Source organism: Aphanomyces astaci (genome assembly GCF_000520075.1).
Source record: "Aphanomyces astaci strain APO3 unplaced genomic scaffold supercont1.31, whole genome shotgun sequence".
NCBI classification, from domain to species: domain Eukaryota; phylum Oomycota; class Saprolegniomycetes; order Saprolegniales; family Verrucalvaceae; genus Aphanomyces; species Aphanomyces astaci.
The window spans coordinates 448,945-463,768 of record NW_009798294.1 but is presented as its reverse complement, the minus strand read 5'-3'; the positions used below and the strand labels follow the sequence as shown (position 1 = coordinate 463,768).

The following is a 14,824-nucleotide window of genomic DNA, read 5'->3' as shown; positions in this document are numbered from 1 at the left end:
TCGACAATGTCGAAGATTTGAAGTGCAAAATTCAGTTTGAGTGGAACCGCATCACTCTCGCGTATTGCAGGACCCTCGTGGACAGCATGCCAACTCGCATGGCTCAAGTCATCTTGAAAAGGGGTGCCACAATCGACTATTAGTGCACATATTGTAAGTGCGGCTATAGTTTTGCACCAACTAAAATACACGTTTTATCATTTTTTGTAAATACCATTGATCGTCCATAGTAATGCTAAGTGTAGATTGTAATCATTTTTTAATATGCGTCGAATGGTACTAGCGGCTTCTGTAATGGACAAAAACAAAAATGTCAACTTGAAAATTTTGGGGTGCGGCTATAGTTTTGTTCCAGACTGTAGTACTAGTACTTCACTATTATTAATATTAATAGTAATATCAGTACCAGTATTTGAAGCGAGCGTAATAAATGATGCAATATCTATAATCTTGTTGGCGAAGTCCTTGGAAGTCGGTTCCACAAATCATGCCACGGCATCCTCATTAACCTTCGATCACTCGCCTCCACACATGCCCGTCTCGATCTCCGACGTCCGCATCGCTACGCTGTGCACATTGGCGTTGTACGTCAAGTATATCGTGACACTTACGATCCAAGGTGGCTCCAAGTTTAAGACAGCCACACGTCCACCTGAAGACATGGCGTTTGCGGCTACGACGGCCCCACAGCAACGAGCGTTCATTCCTGAAACGTCCGACGAGAAAGTCGAAGCAGCCAAGGCCAAAGAAGCGCGATGGGGTCGCATCGTTGGCAACGATCTGGAAAACTTGCCGTTTGGTATCATCATGGCGTGGGTGTCGATTGTGGCGGGAGGCAACGGCACCGCCACCAGCGTCCTGTTTGTTGTCTTCACTGTGAGCCGCATTGTTCACTCGATTGCATTTGCGAACGCTGTATTCCTTCCCCGAACCATTGCCTTCCAAGTCGGCATGCTATCAACCGTCGCCCTCGCAGTGAACGCGGTCATTGGCTCGTTCGCCTAGATTATAGTCATGAAGTATGAACCACTGTTTTAACTGCACATCGTTGTTGGTCACAACGCAGTGGTGCCACGCAGTACAGTGGTGCCACGCAGTACACAGCTATCCAACCCACTGAATGTGATCATGCTCTCTTCACGCAGTGTCCTTGTTGACGTTGGTATTTCATTGATCGTTTTTATTGGTTAAAATACAGCCAAGTCGGCGTTTGATTGGCTATCTCCCTCGACATCATAAATTATAGAACAAGCCAGCCAATACCGAACTTCAGTTCATAAAATTCCACCGTCTGTGTGGTAAATTTGAATTTTCAAACGTTGACTGCACGAAATATTTTAATTCTTCACAGGTTTGAATACTCACTTCAAGTATACATTTTCATCTTGTATATAAAATACATTGCCGTGGTTATTAAATTACACGCTTAGTACTACCTGGCGTCCCATTCTCACCTTTACCAACCAAGGAAGCACCATCATGAGCAGCAAGGACGACCTGAACGACGATGAGATCCGTGAACAAGATCGGTTCCTTCCTACGGCCAACATCTCCCGCATCATGAAGGTATCCCTTCCCAACACGGCCAAGATCGCCAAGGACGGCAAGGAAACCGTGCAGGAGTGCGTGTCCGAGTTCATTTCGTTCATCACGTCCGAGGCCAGTGACAAGTGTCAGCAAGAGAAGCGGAAGACTATCAACGGCGACGACATCATCTGGGCCATGAGCACATTGGGCTTCGATTCGTACGTGGAGCCCCTCAAGTTATACCTCCAAAAGTACCGGGAAAGTGTGAAGGTGGAGAAATCCGACAAGAAGGACAACGTGGGATCGTTTGGCGCGTCGAGTTAGGTGCTTCCTGCTACGTCGTCCTCGTTGAAGACGATCTCCCTTGTAGATAGACCTCGTTCCTTCCTCTTTTAATCCTTATGTATCTCTTTCCCCTCACACGATTCATCATCTTTCGAGCAGTGCCAGCATCTGTGTGCGTAAGCGACCAGTGAGGTTCACGGCGCAATCTATCGGTCGATCTCCGTACACGTCCTTCTGTGTCACAGACACCGCCGCGCCGCCGTGGTCTAAGAGCAGCTTCACGCATGGTACATGTGCCCGGATAACCGCAACATGCAGCGGGGACCACAAGTTGACTGGCTCGGCGGCATGCGCGACCGCTCCGATCTGCAGCAAGAACTTGAGGACGTCTCCATGTCCTTGGGACGCAGCCCAATGCAGTCCGTTCCATCCGTGTTGGTCGGTCGCATGCACAAGGTCCCCGTCCGACTCTATCATCGCTCGAAGTTTCTGCATGTTTCCTCGAAACACAGCGACAAGGAACTCGCGGTGGCCTTTGTCTGAGGATGTGGCCGTGCGTTCGACCTCCGCAGGCCCTTCAACGTCGCGCTGGTTGTCATTCCGACCACCTTGCTTCGTAGCCTTGACCGCCTCGACCACCTCGTCTTCATAATCCTACCAAGCTCTTCCATGATGAACGTGCTGAAAGAGTCACCTTACTTGGCTGTAGGTGGGGGATGGGCTCGACAGGACGGCAGGAACCTCCTTCTTGACTTCCACAGCACAAGCTTGAAGCACTGCCTTGGCCCTGGCTTGGTCGCGTTGTACTTCGGCGGCAGTTTCAATCAACACTGCCTTAGCTATTTTGGTTTCGACTTGTTGCTTGACATCTTTGACCAGTTGCGGAAGAACTTGCTTGGCCACTTGGTCGTTTTCAGCCCTAACAGCCACGGACGACGCGTGGAGTGCCGCCGTGATCTCCACATCACGCTCCTTGTCCATCTTCGCGGCCACATCCGTCACCTTGACGGACTTGCCAAATGTGGACGTCGGGTCTTGTCGTAAGTTGTGGGCCACCGCCACTAGGGCCGATGGATCGCTCGAAGTGGAAGCGACGGACGCGACGAGGGATTTGCGAGGAGCAGCCACATCCACGGTACTGAGCAACGTTTTTGGCGGCGCTGCAGCTACACTCATGAGCGATGGCGCGGTGGTTGATGTGGTCGTTGAAGGAGTGGAAGCGGCTACTTGCATCAACGACGACGATGCTGGCATGGTGTTGTCTTTGGCCACATCCATGAGCGTCGGCCTCTTGTTGACTGCATTTCCCACTGGCGGTGCAGCCGCGACGGACTCGACCGCCTCGACGCCACTCCTCTCCTGGGTAGCTTTCCGTGGTACGTCCTGGCGACTGTCATTGGCCACATCCACGAGAGAGATGGGGGTCGTCGACATAATGCTCTGCCCGACCGACCGATCGATCAACCGTCTTGGGAGGCGTGAAACTCCATCCAGTTACATGTCGTTTCACCACTGACGCTCGACGACATCTTCGCCCTAACACATCACATGTGGGTATGCCGTCGCATCGTTACCGTATCCATACATACACCTCGCTTCCATCGCGTTCCTCCGTGTTCGGTATCCACACCCGACGTGCGGCGGCCATGTCGCAGTGTTGCCGGCGGCGGCAACATATCCGTCCCCATCAACCAGTCCAGCGTCAAAAATCTTTCCATTGGTCCATGGGTACTACTAATATAACCATATGGTTCATTGTGACTTGGTGTTTGTATACCACGGCAAAAAAATTCGTCGCCGGCCAATCAAATCGTCACCTAACCGCAGCCACCAATACGATGCAGAGGCGAACCTTCCGCCACCTCAGCCGCCTCGAGTTGAAGTGGTCCAGGGCCTTCCATTTTCCAAAACCCCTCGGGCTGCGCAAGAACATGACCACCAACGCCAAGCAAACGACCTGGTTCAGCGAGACCGAAGCCATGTGGCCGGGCCAAAAGTTCTGCCTCGCGCAGGAAGAAGTGCTCTTTCACGGCAAGTCGGACTTCCAAGACGTGCTCGTGTTCAAGTCCGAAACGTACGGCAACGTGCTCGTGTTGGACGGTGTGATCCAGGCCACGGAACGCGACGAGTTTGCGTACCAAGAAATGATCACGCACTTGCCCTTGTACTCGCACGCGAACCCCAAGTCGGTGCTCATCGTCGGCGGTGGTGACGGAGGTGTCGCGCGCGAAGTCGCCAAGCACACCGGCGTGGAGAAGATCGTCATGTGCGAGATCGACCCCAAGGTCACGGAAGTGTCCCGCAAGTATCTCCCCAAGATGTCTGCCTCGTTGGAAGACCCTCGCTTGACGTTGTTGTTCCAAGACGCCGCCGAGTACTTGCGCTCGGGCGAATGCGGCAAGTTCGACGTGATCATCGTCGACTCGTCGGATCCGGTGGGCCCCGCCGAAGTGTTGTTCCGCTCGGAATTCTACGAAAACCTCAAGAACGCGCTCAACCCGAACGGCATCGTGTCCACCCAAGGCGAGTGCTTGTGGCTGCACTTGGACTTGATCGCGGACGTGCTCGGCCGCGTGGGCCAGTTCTTCCCCACCGTCCAGTACGCGTACACGACGATCCCGACCTACCCGTCAGGCCAAATCGGGTTTGTCCTGTGCTCGCTGGACGACTCGGTGGACGCGTTGAACAAGCCCAAGCGCATCGTCGACGCCAAGACCGCGGAAACCCTCGAATACTACACGTCCAAGGTGCACGAAGCCGCGTTCGTCTTGCCCGCGTTTGCCGAGAAGAAGATCAGCCCCGTCCGCAAATCCCACCGCTCCAACCCTTAATCGACCAATAACGAGATTGATTATTGTTGCAGTTCCATGGATGTACAGTAGAGCAGCATACTAGTACTACCTACTAGTAGTACTACTACATAACCTCCACTTTCTACGGCATATCCTCAAACTTACTGTATGTCTAACATTCATCATAATGACATATTCATGCTCACGTCATTGCAAAGATCGCATGTGACACTGTGACTGACATTTAACACTACTAGTAGTACTACTACTACTTGATTTCGCAAGTTACCCAAATCAACAATGCAATATGCTGCTAACGCAGAGGCGAGGTCTTTGGTTCCAAGTAGTTGGAGCTAATGTACGTCGATCGCTCTTGAATGCCCGCCAGCACTCCACCATTGTTGGCAGTCGCGGAAGACTGGAACTGCTTCATGGACTGCCACAACGCGTACGCGGTCACGGTCACCACGACGAACCCGAGCATGTACTTGCCCACAAACGCTACCGAATATGTTCCGATCATGTTACTGTATGAACTACAGACTGTCACACCTGTGAGCAAGAGGCCCTGGGACGCGGCGATCAGACAGATGAAGTTGTCCTTGACGCGAGGTGGGGGCTGGATGCAGAGCGGGCTGGTGGGCTTGGCGGTTTGGTCAGGTTCGATCATCAAGTCAAACTCGGGGTGGCTCAGTAAAGCATAGCTTGGTGCGTCCACAAGTATGGACTCGACGCTGTTCTCAGTCAGGTCCCTAGGGTACATAACCACATGTGAATAGAGTTGTCGAGGAGGTTCACACTAATTACAGGTGCTGTAACGAGGTCGGCAGATGTCTGCCGTCGATGCTCGTTAGGCCATTGCCCTTGAGTGACCTGCACATACACGTACATACGCTATCACATTGTTTGGACTTGAGGTAATAGCACGTACAGAGTCTTGAGCTGTCGCGGCAGTCTCTCGGCGTAATCACTGGACACTGTGACGATGTGGTTGTAGCTCAAGTCCCTAGCCACAAGGAGGATCACTGTAAGTGGGTGGATGAGCTAGACTTGCTTACAGTGTTTGGACGGTGGACGCCAAGAGCAACGAGATTGACGACGAGAGTGCGTTGTGACTGAGGTTTCTACATGATAAGAATGAGTAGAACTTGGTGTTCTACGAGGTCAATATGGTTACAGTGAAAGAAGAGCGACGTCGGCTGCTTCACTTGTGGCGGATGGAATGCTTTGAATGAAGTTGTAAGACAAGTCTCTACATATCGACATGTCAACCCCCGTAGCCCCCAACGATGATCACTGTGGCTACGTACATGCTGGCTACAAACGGGGGCAGCCTGGTGATGACAGAGATGTTTCGACGCGACAGGTTGATCGCCTTGTCGATCACCTTGACACTCGTAATGGCACTTCCGTTCGACAGACACACTGATATCGGGCGTCCGACGGTCCTTTGGATGGTACTACTGTTTGTTCTGTTGGGGCACGACACGAGCAAGGACACGGTAGTGCTGCTTCTGCTGCTGTTGGTGGTGGTGGTGACGCCAAGGACTGCATTGGCCCCAAGAAGCATCGCGCATGTCAGAGCAACGGATGCTACCATGGCCGCTAGATTCAAAATGGTCCATTCTTCTTGGTGGTTGTTCTCGAGAAAAATTCTGCATTTTGAAGATCATTATCAACACATGTGGTGTCGCAAACATGGCCGGCCGTTTCACAATTAATATTTCTTCATGGATTTATGTATTCACACGGATTGACTTGGTTTCAGTATCCCACGATGATACTATTTTTCGATTGCATTTGGCCGGTCAACGTCAATAATAATAGTAGAGATCTTACGCGGCCACGCCATTCTCATAAGTTACACTATACCTTGGTTATTAGCGCCGTCGACAGCAAGCCAAGGCGTAGCATGTATTTGGTTTGTACAAGCGTTATTCGAGTGATTATGAGAATTTCGAGAAATATATTTCTTCGTCTAGGAAATGCTATGTCTGGGGTGTCCCATTGGCAGACTTTTCAAATGCACTCGCCACGTCAGGCCAGCTGGCCATGGCATTGAGCACTGCTGTTCTTTCAGTATCTTGGATTGGTCGAGTCTCGACAAGGTGCCAGCTACTACTATTAATAGTACACCAGTACAACAGTACTGTAGTACAGTACTACGTAGTACTGTCACTAACCTCCGATATATTTCACCGAATCGCCAATATAATTCACCCAACCTCCATTATATTTCACGCCGAATTGAAATTTGGCCATTATATTTCACCCAACCTCGGATATAATTCACCCAACCAACACTTAATTTCACCTTTCGAAAATATATTTCACCTGACCACCGGTATATTTCATGGAAAGTAAATTAAAACCAACCCACACAACATCTCTACGACATCTACGGCTCAAGCACCAACGTCCATGTCTTCCATGTTCTCTGCACGGACATAGAACAGTTCAAGGCGGGCCGTGGACACATGCAAACGATTCGGCTCAATTCCTAATTCATTGTTGAGTTACATCTTTTAAGTCTGTCCGTCTGGCGGTGGCCCCATAAAGGCCGCGACTCGTTCGCGCAAAGATGTCTTAATGCGGCTCTTCAACGCCGGCCACATATTCTCGATCGGGTTCAACATCGGGGAGTACGGCCCTAGTTTTAAGAACAAAGCGTCTTGACACGTCATGTTAGCGGTCAACAGAGAGATGTACCGGAGTTTGTGGTACAGGGATGGCCTCTTCCATCGAGCTCAGATTCAAAAGTGGTGAAAGCGCGCGAAACTCTTCGCGCGCTTCGATCTTTCTAGATTACCAGCTCGAATTATAATGATTGTTAGGTGAATTATATTTTCGAAGGTTGGAATTAACCGTAGGTTGGGTGAAATATAACGGCGATATTTTACGTCGGCGTGAAATATAATGGAGGTTGGGTGAATTATATTGGCGATTCGGTGAAATATATCGGAGGTTGGTGGAAATATATCGAAAATACGCTGGAATTAAACGCAAAATGGTGTAGTAGACCTCTTGACCAATTACCACGTCACAAACTAATTGCAAAATCTTTTAGCAATTTATTGGGTGTTATTGGAAAATGTGATGGTTTCGACCAATGCCTGGACCTATTTTGGAAATGACTGAGTGATTAACAGAATATAACCAATGTTATGAGTAAATTTCTTTGTGCTTTCGAGTGAAATTTCGTGTTGTGGCGTGGTTTCTCGTTGGAATTTAAATCGATTTGATTGGCTACTTCAGACGAGCTCAAAATTAATAACCAATCAAAACCGTCTCAATGAAATTCAACCAATCAGATCGATTGTGTATCGGTTTCCCTCCCCAAATTTGTATCAAATCGACAATATTAACAAACAATCTATTATATTTGACACGTGCATACATACTGTAGTATATATTCGTGGAACCATACTATTCAACAGACAAGGCATCTATCTATCTCTACCAGTAGCCAGCAGCAACTACTGACGAGGCAGCTGGACCGTTTGCCGGTATTGAATGGGCTCGTTGTCGAGAAAGTTGCAGTTGGAGCTCAAGTACGTGTCTCGAGGCATGAGTTGCATCCTTCGGTCCAACCGGCGTCGGAAGTACCTTCTCACCACCATGAGCACCACAAACAGTGCCACCAACACGATCGTGTACTTGGCCAAAAACGCTACAAAATGATATATGATATATATATAACATCAACCTGTGATGACATACCAAATGCCATGGACGAAACATCCTCGTGACTGCCGTTGTACACACACAAGTACGTGTTGGGGTGATTGGGCAGCAGCATCGGAGCGCCGACGCACGTCGCGACCACGTCCGCCGCCAGCGGCCGGTCCAGCTTGAGCACAAAGTTGGGTTTCGTGAGCAGGGCAAACGTAGCTGGCGACACGTCGAACGACCGCAGGGGGTTGCCTGTCAAGTCCCTGCCCCCGATGAAAGCAACCATTAGAGTCAGCCAAAACTCCATAGATAGCACGCACAGGTGCATCAACGTGGAAGGGAACACAGTTTCCCGGATCATGCTCAGGCGGTTGTTCTTGAGAATGCTGAGCATCATGCAGCCAGACACTCGTGAGCGGACACAATGATACCCCAGGACACGTACAGTGTGGTCACAAACGAGTTGTCTAATGCTGTCCATCGGAAAAGCCGCGTGATAAAGTTGTGGCTGAGGTCCCTAGTATCATGATTGATGTGACCAAGGTTGGTCAACATGGGAAGCGACGAATGTACAAGGTCGTGATGGATGGCGGAAGCGCCAGTGCGCTGGCCTGCGTGAATGCATTGAACGTGAGGTTTCTAAGCGCAAAGCATACGATGAGCGTCAAGTGCGATGGACGAGGCGTACAAGGCCGTCAGTTGGCTGTTTGGCACATAGGCGGGAATGTCACGGATCGAGTTGTTGGACAAGTTGCTAGCGGTTCAAAATCAGCATGCTTGTACATAGAGAGAGAGATACAAACTGCATGCGTACAGGGATGCGGCTTCACTGGGAAGGCTTCCGACCACTTGAATGCCGCGCGCAGTCAAGTCGACGTCGCGAGCAGACTTGGGACTTGGGACGATCGCGCCACTGGCTTCCTGCAGGCACATCGCCATGTCGGTGGGGGCGATAATGGTCTCCGGGCACACGCCCCATAGTGTCGTGGCGTTCTGCGCACGTACTACATGTCCCGCCGCAAGCAGCAGAATCATGAACTGACGAGGGACCTGCATGGTCGATCTCTGTGTTTTGCAAATGTGTGAGTCGGTGAGCTTTTCAAGGACCAATCACAGTGTGGTGAGAACATTTGGCTCCGGATGCATGGGTGCCATACATTTTCCAAGTCAAATATTTCCAGAGGCTTTACGAACCGCGCAACATGCGGCGCACCAGCAGGTCCGTCCGCAAGAGCCATTTCAGTCAACAGGACTGTCGCTATCCGCACACTGCGTGGGTTCGCGTGAGATGGAGATTGCTAGAGAGAGTTCTGGACTGGGCTGGTACTATACGTATACTTTGTCGCCCGAAGCACTCTTACAGTGTATCGTCGCACCAAGTGATTTCTGCATTTGATCGACTGATCAGTGTTACTCTATTTCGATGACTTTGAAACAGTGGCCTTGCCCTTGTTCTTCTTCGCCTTCTTCTTCGCCGAGGGAGACAGCGGCGTCGCTACCTCGTGTGACAACGGTCCCAGGACTTCGACCATGCTCAGCTTGAGCAGCTTGGCCACCCGCCCGACGTGAGTCTGTTCGTTCGATTTACACTGTAGCACAATTGGCCGCGAGTCGCCCTCGTTCACAGCCCGCACCACGAGACTCGTCTTTGGCTTGAACTTGAACGACAGCTTCAGCTGATGCGGCGATTTGTCACTCAGGACGCGCACCTTGGCTTCAAAGTCATCCCAGTGGGCTCCGTCCGTCTGTAACACCACCATCGCCGCCCCGTACAATTGAAGAAAGGGGTACTGGTAATAAGTAGCAAGTCCAGTATCCGGATAAGTATTTATATCGTGTGTTTTTATTACGGCACGTTTGATTTCCTTTTAGTATCCAAACGACGAAACTCCGTATATATTATCAAAAAATACATTTCGACAAATCAATCACCCAATTCATCAAACTATATTATTTAACTGTACCGTACACTTAACTTGCTACTGTACTACTACTCGATTGTCATCCGTAGCCGCTTTGGACTTGACTGTGTCGTCGTCGTGTGGTCGTCCGTGGTGATCTGTAATGCGTTCACTCGAATCCCCTTGGGGTTCACGGCTCGGTTGATCAAGGCTAGGTCCTACACCATGGAAGCATTCCATCATCTTATGCCAAGAACAACAGAGGCGGCAACTCACGTACCCTGGCAGGACTTTCGCCAAACGCGTACAGGGCATGGGTGCGCGGCGTGAGGGCGGCGCGCTGGTGGCGGGGCTGCCGAAGCGGGGAAATGTACAAGTTGGAGCTGAGGACTCGCTTGGGCGACGCGCGCTGGGAAGGTCTCGGGAGGGGTTGGATGTCCGTGAGCAACTCGGACGTCGTTGCTGTGGTGGTAGTCTGCCGCAGCCGTTCGACCGCGAGGGTCGCGGCGTCCGCGATCACTTCGTTGTCCGAGATGACCATGGCCTTGTTACCGTCGTTGCTAAGAAACGGGGTCACGGCCACGTCCGCGGCGGTCGCCTGTTGGTCGTGGAGCTGGAACTGCAGCAAGAACGCCTTCAACGTCGGGATGAAGCACCGGTTGTAAAACTTAATCACGTCACCCTTGGCAGTGGGGGTATCTAACGGAATCTCTCGCACGATGCTGGCCTTGCTCACGGTCGGGTACACGCGCTTGTACCCGTCGAGCACTCGCTTGAATGTGACTTCAGGCACGACGTGGTTGACTTTGCACACGCCGTAAAGTGCACACAGGATCATGTGGTCCAAATGCCGATTACGGAGCAGACTCGAGTGATGGACCGAGATGCACTCCTTCACGGTAGTCCACACCTGGTTCAGCAAGGGCGCGTCCAGCTGCAGATGCTGGCCGAGGGCCAAGATGCGATTCGCGGCGAGGGCTAACACCTTGCGAAAGAACAGTTGTAGAATCGCGGCCGACTTGAGCTGCGGGTTGCTCAGCAACGGATGCAGCCCCGACGACGACGCCCACACGAGCGAGTCCAGTACCGTCTGCTCCAGGTCTCGCATGTGCCGCTTGAGTTCCGACGGCAACTGCGGCGCGCGCTTGACAAAGCTCTCGATGATCTTGCCAAAGTCAAATGCATCCACATCACATGTCGTGAGCAACTGCGGAAATGCGAGCGACACCAAGCTGTGCGCCTTGAGCACCACCTCCATGCTGCATGCAAACAGCGCGCGTGTAAAGCTCGAGTTGCTAAGCAACGCCGAAAAGTCCCCCGACTGGATCCGCACGGCTTCCGCGTCCAACAGCGCCTCCAGGACCTTGTAAAACAACCCAAGCCCCATCGCTTTGGTCTTGGTCAAACTGCCTTCCACGTGGCTACTACTGCTAGTACTACTACTAGTACTACCGACATGCAGCAACCGTTGCTGGTGCGACGTCGGCAACGACAACTTGTTCATGAGCTCGTCCGTCCACTGCGAAATGTTGGCCGCCGCCTCGGGCATCGACGCGCACTGGTCGAAGTGCCGCCGGAGAGTGTCCGACGGATGCGGCGGCAGCGGCATCAGAACCGACCGGATCCAGCTGTTGGTTTCCACGGCGGCGGTCACGGGGGTCTGCGCTATGGCGGGGCGGGGGCTGGCTACGCGGGAAGGGGTCACGGGGCGCTGCGTGGGCTTGTACTGGCCCTGCCACTGCCACGCCTGGTCGATCGAGGTACTTCCCACCACTGGCGCGTAAAACGCTGGCGTGGTCGGCGGCGGGGCCTCGTCGCGCGGCGGACCGAGCAGCGTCAGCTTGAGCGCGGGCGTGAGGAAGTGCGACTCGTCCAGGTCGTACAGATGCACCATGTACGTTTCCCGGTAATGCGTGGCCAAGTTGTGCACGTTGTCTGGAAGCACAGTCGGGTCAAAGTAGTTGGCATTCTTCACGGTGGCGTTGGATGTGAGCACCGCCTCGTCGTCTAGCGCGTGGAGCTCGACGGACAGCGCAGCGATGGCGCGCTCGACGTCGGCTCGATGGACGGCTGGCTTGGCGCACAGTTGTTCCAAGAGTTGCGACGGCGATGGAGTGGCGGTGCTACTGAGGGAGCTCAAGGCGGCGGCGACCTCGGCTTCGACGGACTTTGGATTGGGAAGGTGTGACAGCACGAGGTTCAGCACGGCGAGGAGGAGGTAGTACAGCTCTTCGAGGCCGGCATGTTGCATCTGCAGACGAGAGCGCACGATCACAAACACGAGCCACCCCGCTTCGTAGAGGTGTTGCCGACGGCCGTCCGTCGCGGGCTTGGTATTCACGTCCGCGTATCGATGCCACAGTTGGTCGTACTTGGAATGGAGAATCGCAGCCACGGTGAGACGTTCCTTGAGAACGTTGGCGCGGTGGAGCAGGTCGGGGCTCAAGTCCAAGATGAGCATATTGAACAGACCTGTAAAGCTCGACAGAAACGGACTCAAATGCACTTGGCAGCCTTCCATGAGTTCCTGGAGGGTGACTGGTGTTGGGGTCTGAACGTCGCTTGATGGATCCCGTTCCTTCTCCAACTCATTGGAGCATAAGATGGCAAATAACGCCGACATGATCCACACGTTGTCTTGGTTTGATGAGTTGACCCCACCGATGGGTGTTGTAGGTGTGGTGGTCGCCACAGAATGCAGATGCTCATGATTCACCAACGAACTCTTGATCATGTCTAGCAGCTTCTGCGTGCGGGACACATTCCTCGCGTCCAGCCGTGTCAAGATCGATGCGATCCCAGGAAAGTCTGCCAGGCGCATCTTGCTGGTTCTTCTCCGACAACGAGAATGGAGGGAAAATGCTTTCCTGCCCGCTGATTGGGTGCCCATCGCTTTCAACCCTCCGGATATGCCGGATATATCAATTCACATTCCGGTTGTGATTCCATCAATCACGCAACATGATTTGTCAAATCATGAAAATTCAATGCAAATCCAGCCAATCACAAGGCGTTCTTGATTTTCCATTTTGACGTTGCTAACCAATTGCTTGGATTCATTACTCCGGAGTATTACGAGTACTAGTAGTAATACTACCAGTACTACTAGTACTCGTAGTAATACTACTATTAATAGTACGATTTGTCATGGATCCGGACAAAGTACCATATTATCCGTATGAACGCGGTAAACGCTCTCATTTCCCAATTTCGAGAAATTGTGGAGCACGAGGTGGCGGCGCGATGATGTCGGACTTCGAGTACCTGCAGCAACGCCTTCGGCTGCATGTGGATCTCATGGGTCGACGCCTGGAAGGTGTGTCAGAACTCATCCTGGCTCCCAAAATTGATAGCATCAAGCGGATCCGGGTGCATTGTCGGCAATGCGTGGTGTCCAAGGTGACTGTGAACGGCGTCGAAGCACGATTTGAGCACCATGATTTCCTCAGTGAGGTCGTCCAAGAGAGCTACCGAGACTGGAACTCGTTCGACTTGTTCTACCGCGGGGCGATTGTTGCGTCGAAGGAAGGGACCTTGGTGATTGAAATGCCGCCTACAGTTCGTATCGTGGACCAAAACGACAGCACCGTCGACGACGAGAAAAAATCGGACATCGAAACCGCAACCGACGACGAGCGCGATGCCACTGCGGTGTGGGACTCGTCCAACCACCTCCCACCCAGTTCCACGGCCTTTGCGCCGGTCGTCGTCCGCATCGAGTACACAGTGTCGAATCCTCGCGGCGGCGTTCGCTTCATGTTGCCAGACGCCTTGCATCCCGAACGCGTGCCGCACATGTACACGTATTGCGGTCCCTTTGGCGGTCTCTGCGATGGCGCGCGCACGTGGATGCCGTGCCGCGATTTGCTCAGTGACAAGTGTACTTTCCGTCTGGAATTGATCGTGCCGGCGTCTTGCGTGGCCGTGTGCAGCGGTCGTCTGGTGGGCCAAAGCTTGGACGCGCACAAACTCCACCGCTCGTTCCGGTTCGTGATCAACACCAAGACCAGCTGCAGCCTCGTTGGATTTGCCGTACATCCTCCTCCTCCTGTCCCGTTCTCACCCATGCTACTGGTGTAGGTCGGGCCATTTCGCATGCACATCGCCGAACACATGCCGCGCGTCGCGCACTTTTGCCTCCCGGACCGTGTCGCAGACCTCACCACGTCCACCCAGTTTCGAGACCCCCATTTCGTCACGTTCTTTGAAACGTACCTCAATGCGCGGTACCCGTTCGCCACGTACTCGCAGATCTTTGTGGAAGACCCGCCCGTGGACTGCCAGTACTTTGCGGGGCTGTCTGTGCTCAACCAAGACATTCTGTACGGCCCCACGATCATCGACCGGGCGCCAGTGTCCCAAGCGATTCAGATCAAGGGCTTCATCGGGAGCTGGATTGGAGGTATGCATGTAGTATACTACCTTCTTGAGCGCTTGCCACGATATATATATATATATATATATATATATATATATTGGGCATGTCATTCCAAATCTTTTTTTTTTCATTCTATTGTGGATGATTCGGTATATATATAAGTATATATATTGGGCATGTCATTCCAAATATTATTTTTTTCATTCTATTGTGGATGATTCGGTATATATATATATATATATATATATATATATTGGTCATGTCATTCC

The 14,824-nt window shown here is 52.1% G+C and overlaps 9 protein-coding genes across 20 annotated transcripts in view; 3 read left to right on the top strand and 6 right to left on the bottom strand.

The window, feature by feature from the left end:
* Window positions 1-405: 405 nt before the first annotated feature.
* On the bottom strand, window positions 406-1,141 carry H257_11025. 2 transcript variants are annotated; one of them, XM_009837827.1, is made up of 2 exons: window positions 612-1,141; window positions 406-567 (listed from the first exon to the last, which is right to left on the bottom strand). In XM_009837827.1, exons 1-2 carry the CDS (start codon window positions 885-887, stop codon window positions 505-507), a joined length of 339 nt encoding a protein of 112 aa, XP_009836129.1. In that variant the 5' UTR covers window positions 888-1,141; the 3' UTR covers window positions 406-504. The 2 variants fall into 2 exon arrangements, with proteins under 2 accessions (XP_009836129.1, XP_009836128.1); XM_009837826.1 differs by having other exon boundaries at window positions 417-562; window positions 612-1,133.
* Window positions 1,142-1,298: 157 nt separating this feature from the next.
* Window positions 1,299-2,499, top strand: H257_11024 (nuclear transcription factor Y subunit beta). Its single transcript, XM_009837825.1, has 2 exons — window positions 1,299-1,351; window positions 1,431-2,499. Exon 2 carries the CDS (start codon window positions 1,480-1,482, stop codon window positions 1,849-1,851), a length of 372 nt encoding a protein of 123 aa, XP_009836127.1. The 5' UTR covers window positions 1,299-1,351; window positions 1,431-1,479; the 3' UTR covers window positions 1,852-2,499.
* H257_11023 (hypothetical protein) lies at window positions 1,439-3,543 on the bottom strand. The gene is made up of 2 exons (XM_009837824.1): window positions 2,512-3,543; window positions 1,439-2,466 (listed from the first exon to the last, which is right to left on the bottom strand). Exons 1-2 carry the CDS (start codon window positions 3,244-3,246, stop codon window positions 1,957-1,959), a joined length of 1,245 nt encoding a protein of 414 aa, XP_009836126.1. The 5' UTR covers window positions 3,247-3,543; the 3' UTR covers window positions 1,439-1,956.
* A 91-nt stretch (window positions 3,544-3,634) lies between these two features.
* On the top strand, window positions 3,635-4,679 carry H257_11022 (spermidine synthase). The gene has a single exon (XM_009837823.1). It carries the CDS (start codon window positions 3,651-3,653, stop codon window positions 4,641-4,643), a length of 993 nt encoding a protein of 330 aa, XP_009836125.1. The 5' UTR covers window positions 3,635-3,650; the 3' UTR covers window positions 4,644-4,679.
* Window positions 4,680-4,818: 139 nt separating this feature from the next.
* On the bottom strand, window positions 4,819-6,244 carry H257_11021 (hypothetical protein). Of its 3 annotated transcripts, XM_009837821.1 has the most exons (7): window positions 5,915-6,244; window positions 5,782-5,856; window positions 5,663-5,728; window positions 5,536-5,610; window positions 5,412-5,477; window positions 5,157-5,356; window positions 4,819-5,105 (listed from the first exon to the last, which is right to left on the bottom strand). In XM_009837821.1, the coding sequence occupies exons 1-7, from the start codon at window positions 6,202-6,204 to the stop codon at window positions 4,918-4,920; spliced, it is 960 nt and encodes a 319-aa protein (XP_009836123.1). In that variant the 5' UTR covers window positions 6,205-6,244; the 3' UTR covers window positions 4,819-4,917. The 3 variants fall into 3 exon arrangements, with proteins under 3 accessions (XP_009836123.1, XP_009836122.1, XP_009836124.1); XM_009837820.1 differs by having other exon boundaries at window positions 4,819-5,356; XM_009837822.1 differs by lacking the exon at window positions 5,412-5,477.
* A 1,721-nt stretch (window positions 6,245-7,965) lies between these two features.
* On the bottom strand, window positions 7,966-9,352 carry H257_11020 (hypothetical protein). 5 transcript variants are annotated; one of them, XM_009837816.1, is made up of 7 exons: window positions 9,091-9,352; window positions 8,965-9,030; window positions 8,850-8,915; window positions 8,722-8,793; window positions 8,597-8,662; window positions 8,325-8,539; window positions 7,966-8,274 (listed from the first exon to the last, which is right to left on the bottom strand). In XM_009837816.1, the coding sequence occupies exons 1-7, from the start codon at window positions 9,330-9,332 to the stop codon at window positions 8,081-8,083; spliced, it is 921 nt and encodes a 306-aa protein (XP_009836118.1). In that variant the 5' UTR covers window positions 9,333-9,352; the 3' UTR covers window positions 7,966-8,080. The 5 variants fall into 5 exon arrangements, with proteins under 5 accessions (XP_009836118.1, XP_009836117.1, XP_009836121.1 ...); XM_009837815.1 differs by having other exon boundaries at window positions 8,325-8,662; XM_009837819.1 differs by having other exon boundaries at window positions 7,966-8,539.
* Window positions 9,353-9,620: 268 nt separating this feature from the next.
* Window positions 9,621-10,064, bottom strand: H257_11019 (hypothetical protein). Its single transcript, XM_009837814.1, has one exon. It carries the CDS (start codon window positions 10,034-10,036, stop codon window positions 9,692-9,694), a length of 345 nt encoding a protein of 114 aa, XP_009836116.1. The 5' UTR covers window positions 10,037-10,064; the 3' UTR covers window positions 9,621-9,691.
* A 140-nt stretch (window positions 10,065-10,204) lies between these two features.
* H257_11018 (hypothetical protein) lies at window positions 10,205-13,036 on the bottom strand. Its single transcript, XM_009837813.1, has 2 exons — window positions 10,458-13,036; window positions 10,205-10,395 (listed from the first exon to the last, which is right to left on the bottom strand). Exons 1-2 carry the CDS (start codon window positions 12,996-12,998, stop codon window positions 10,267-10,269), a joined length of 2,670 nt encoding a protein of 889 aa, XP_009836115.1. The 5' UTR covers window positions 12,999-13,036; the 3' UTR covers window positions 10,205-10,266.
* Window positions 13,037-13,388: 352 nt separating this feature from the next.
* H257_11017 (hypothetical protein) overlaps window positions 13,389-14,824 on the top strand; it is an 8,102-nt gene continuing 6,666 nt past the window's right edge. For all 5 annotated transcript variants that reach the window (XM_009837808.1, XM_009837809.1, XM_009837810.1 and 2 more), the window contains exons 1-2: window positions 13,389-14,209; window positions 14,258-14,579. In XM_009837808.1, the coding sequence (XP_009836110.1) occupies window positions 13,421-14,209; window positions 14,258-14,579 (1,111 nt within the window). In that variant the 5' untranslated portion in view covers window positions 13,389-13,420. The remainder of the gene's footprint in view (window positions 14,210-14,257; window positions 14,580-14,824) is intronic.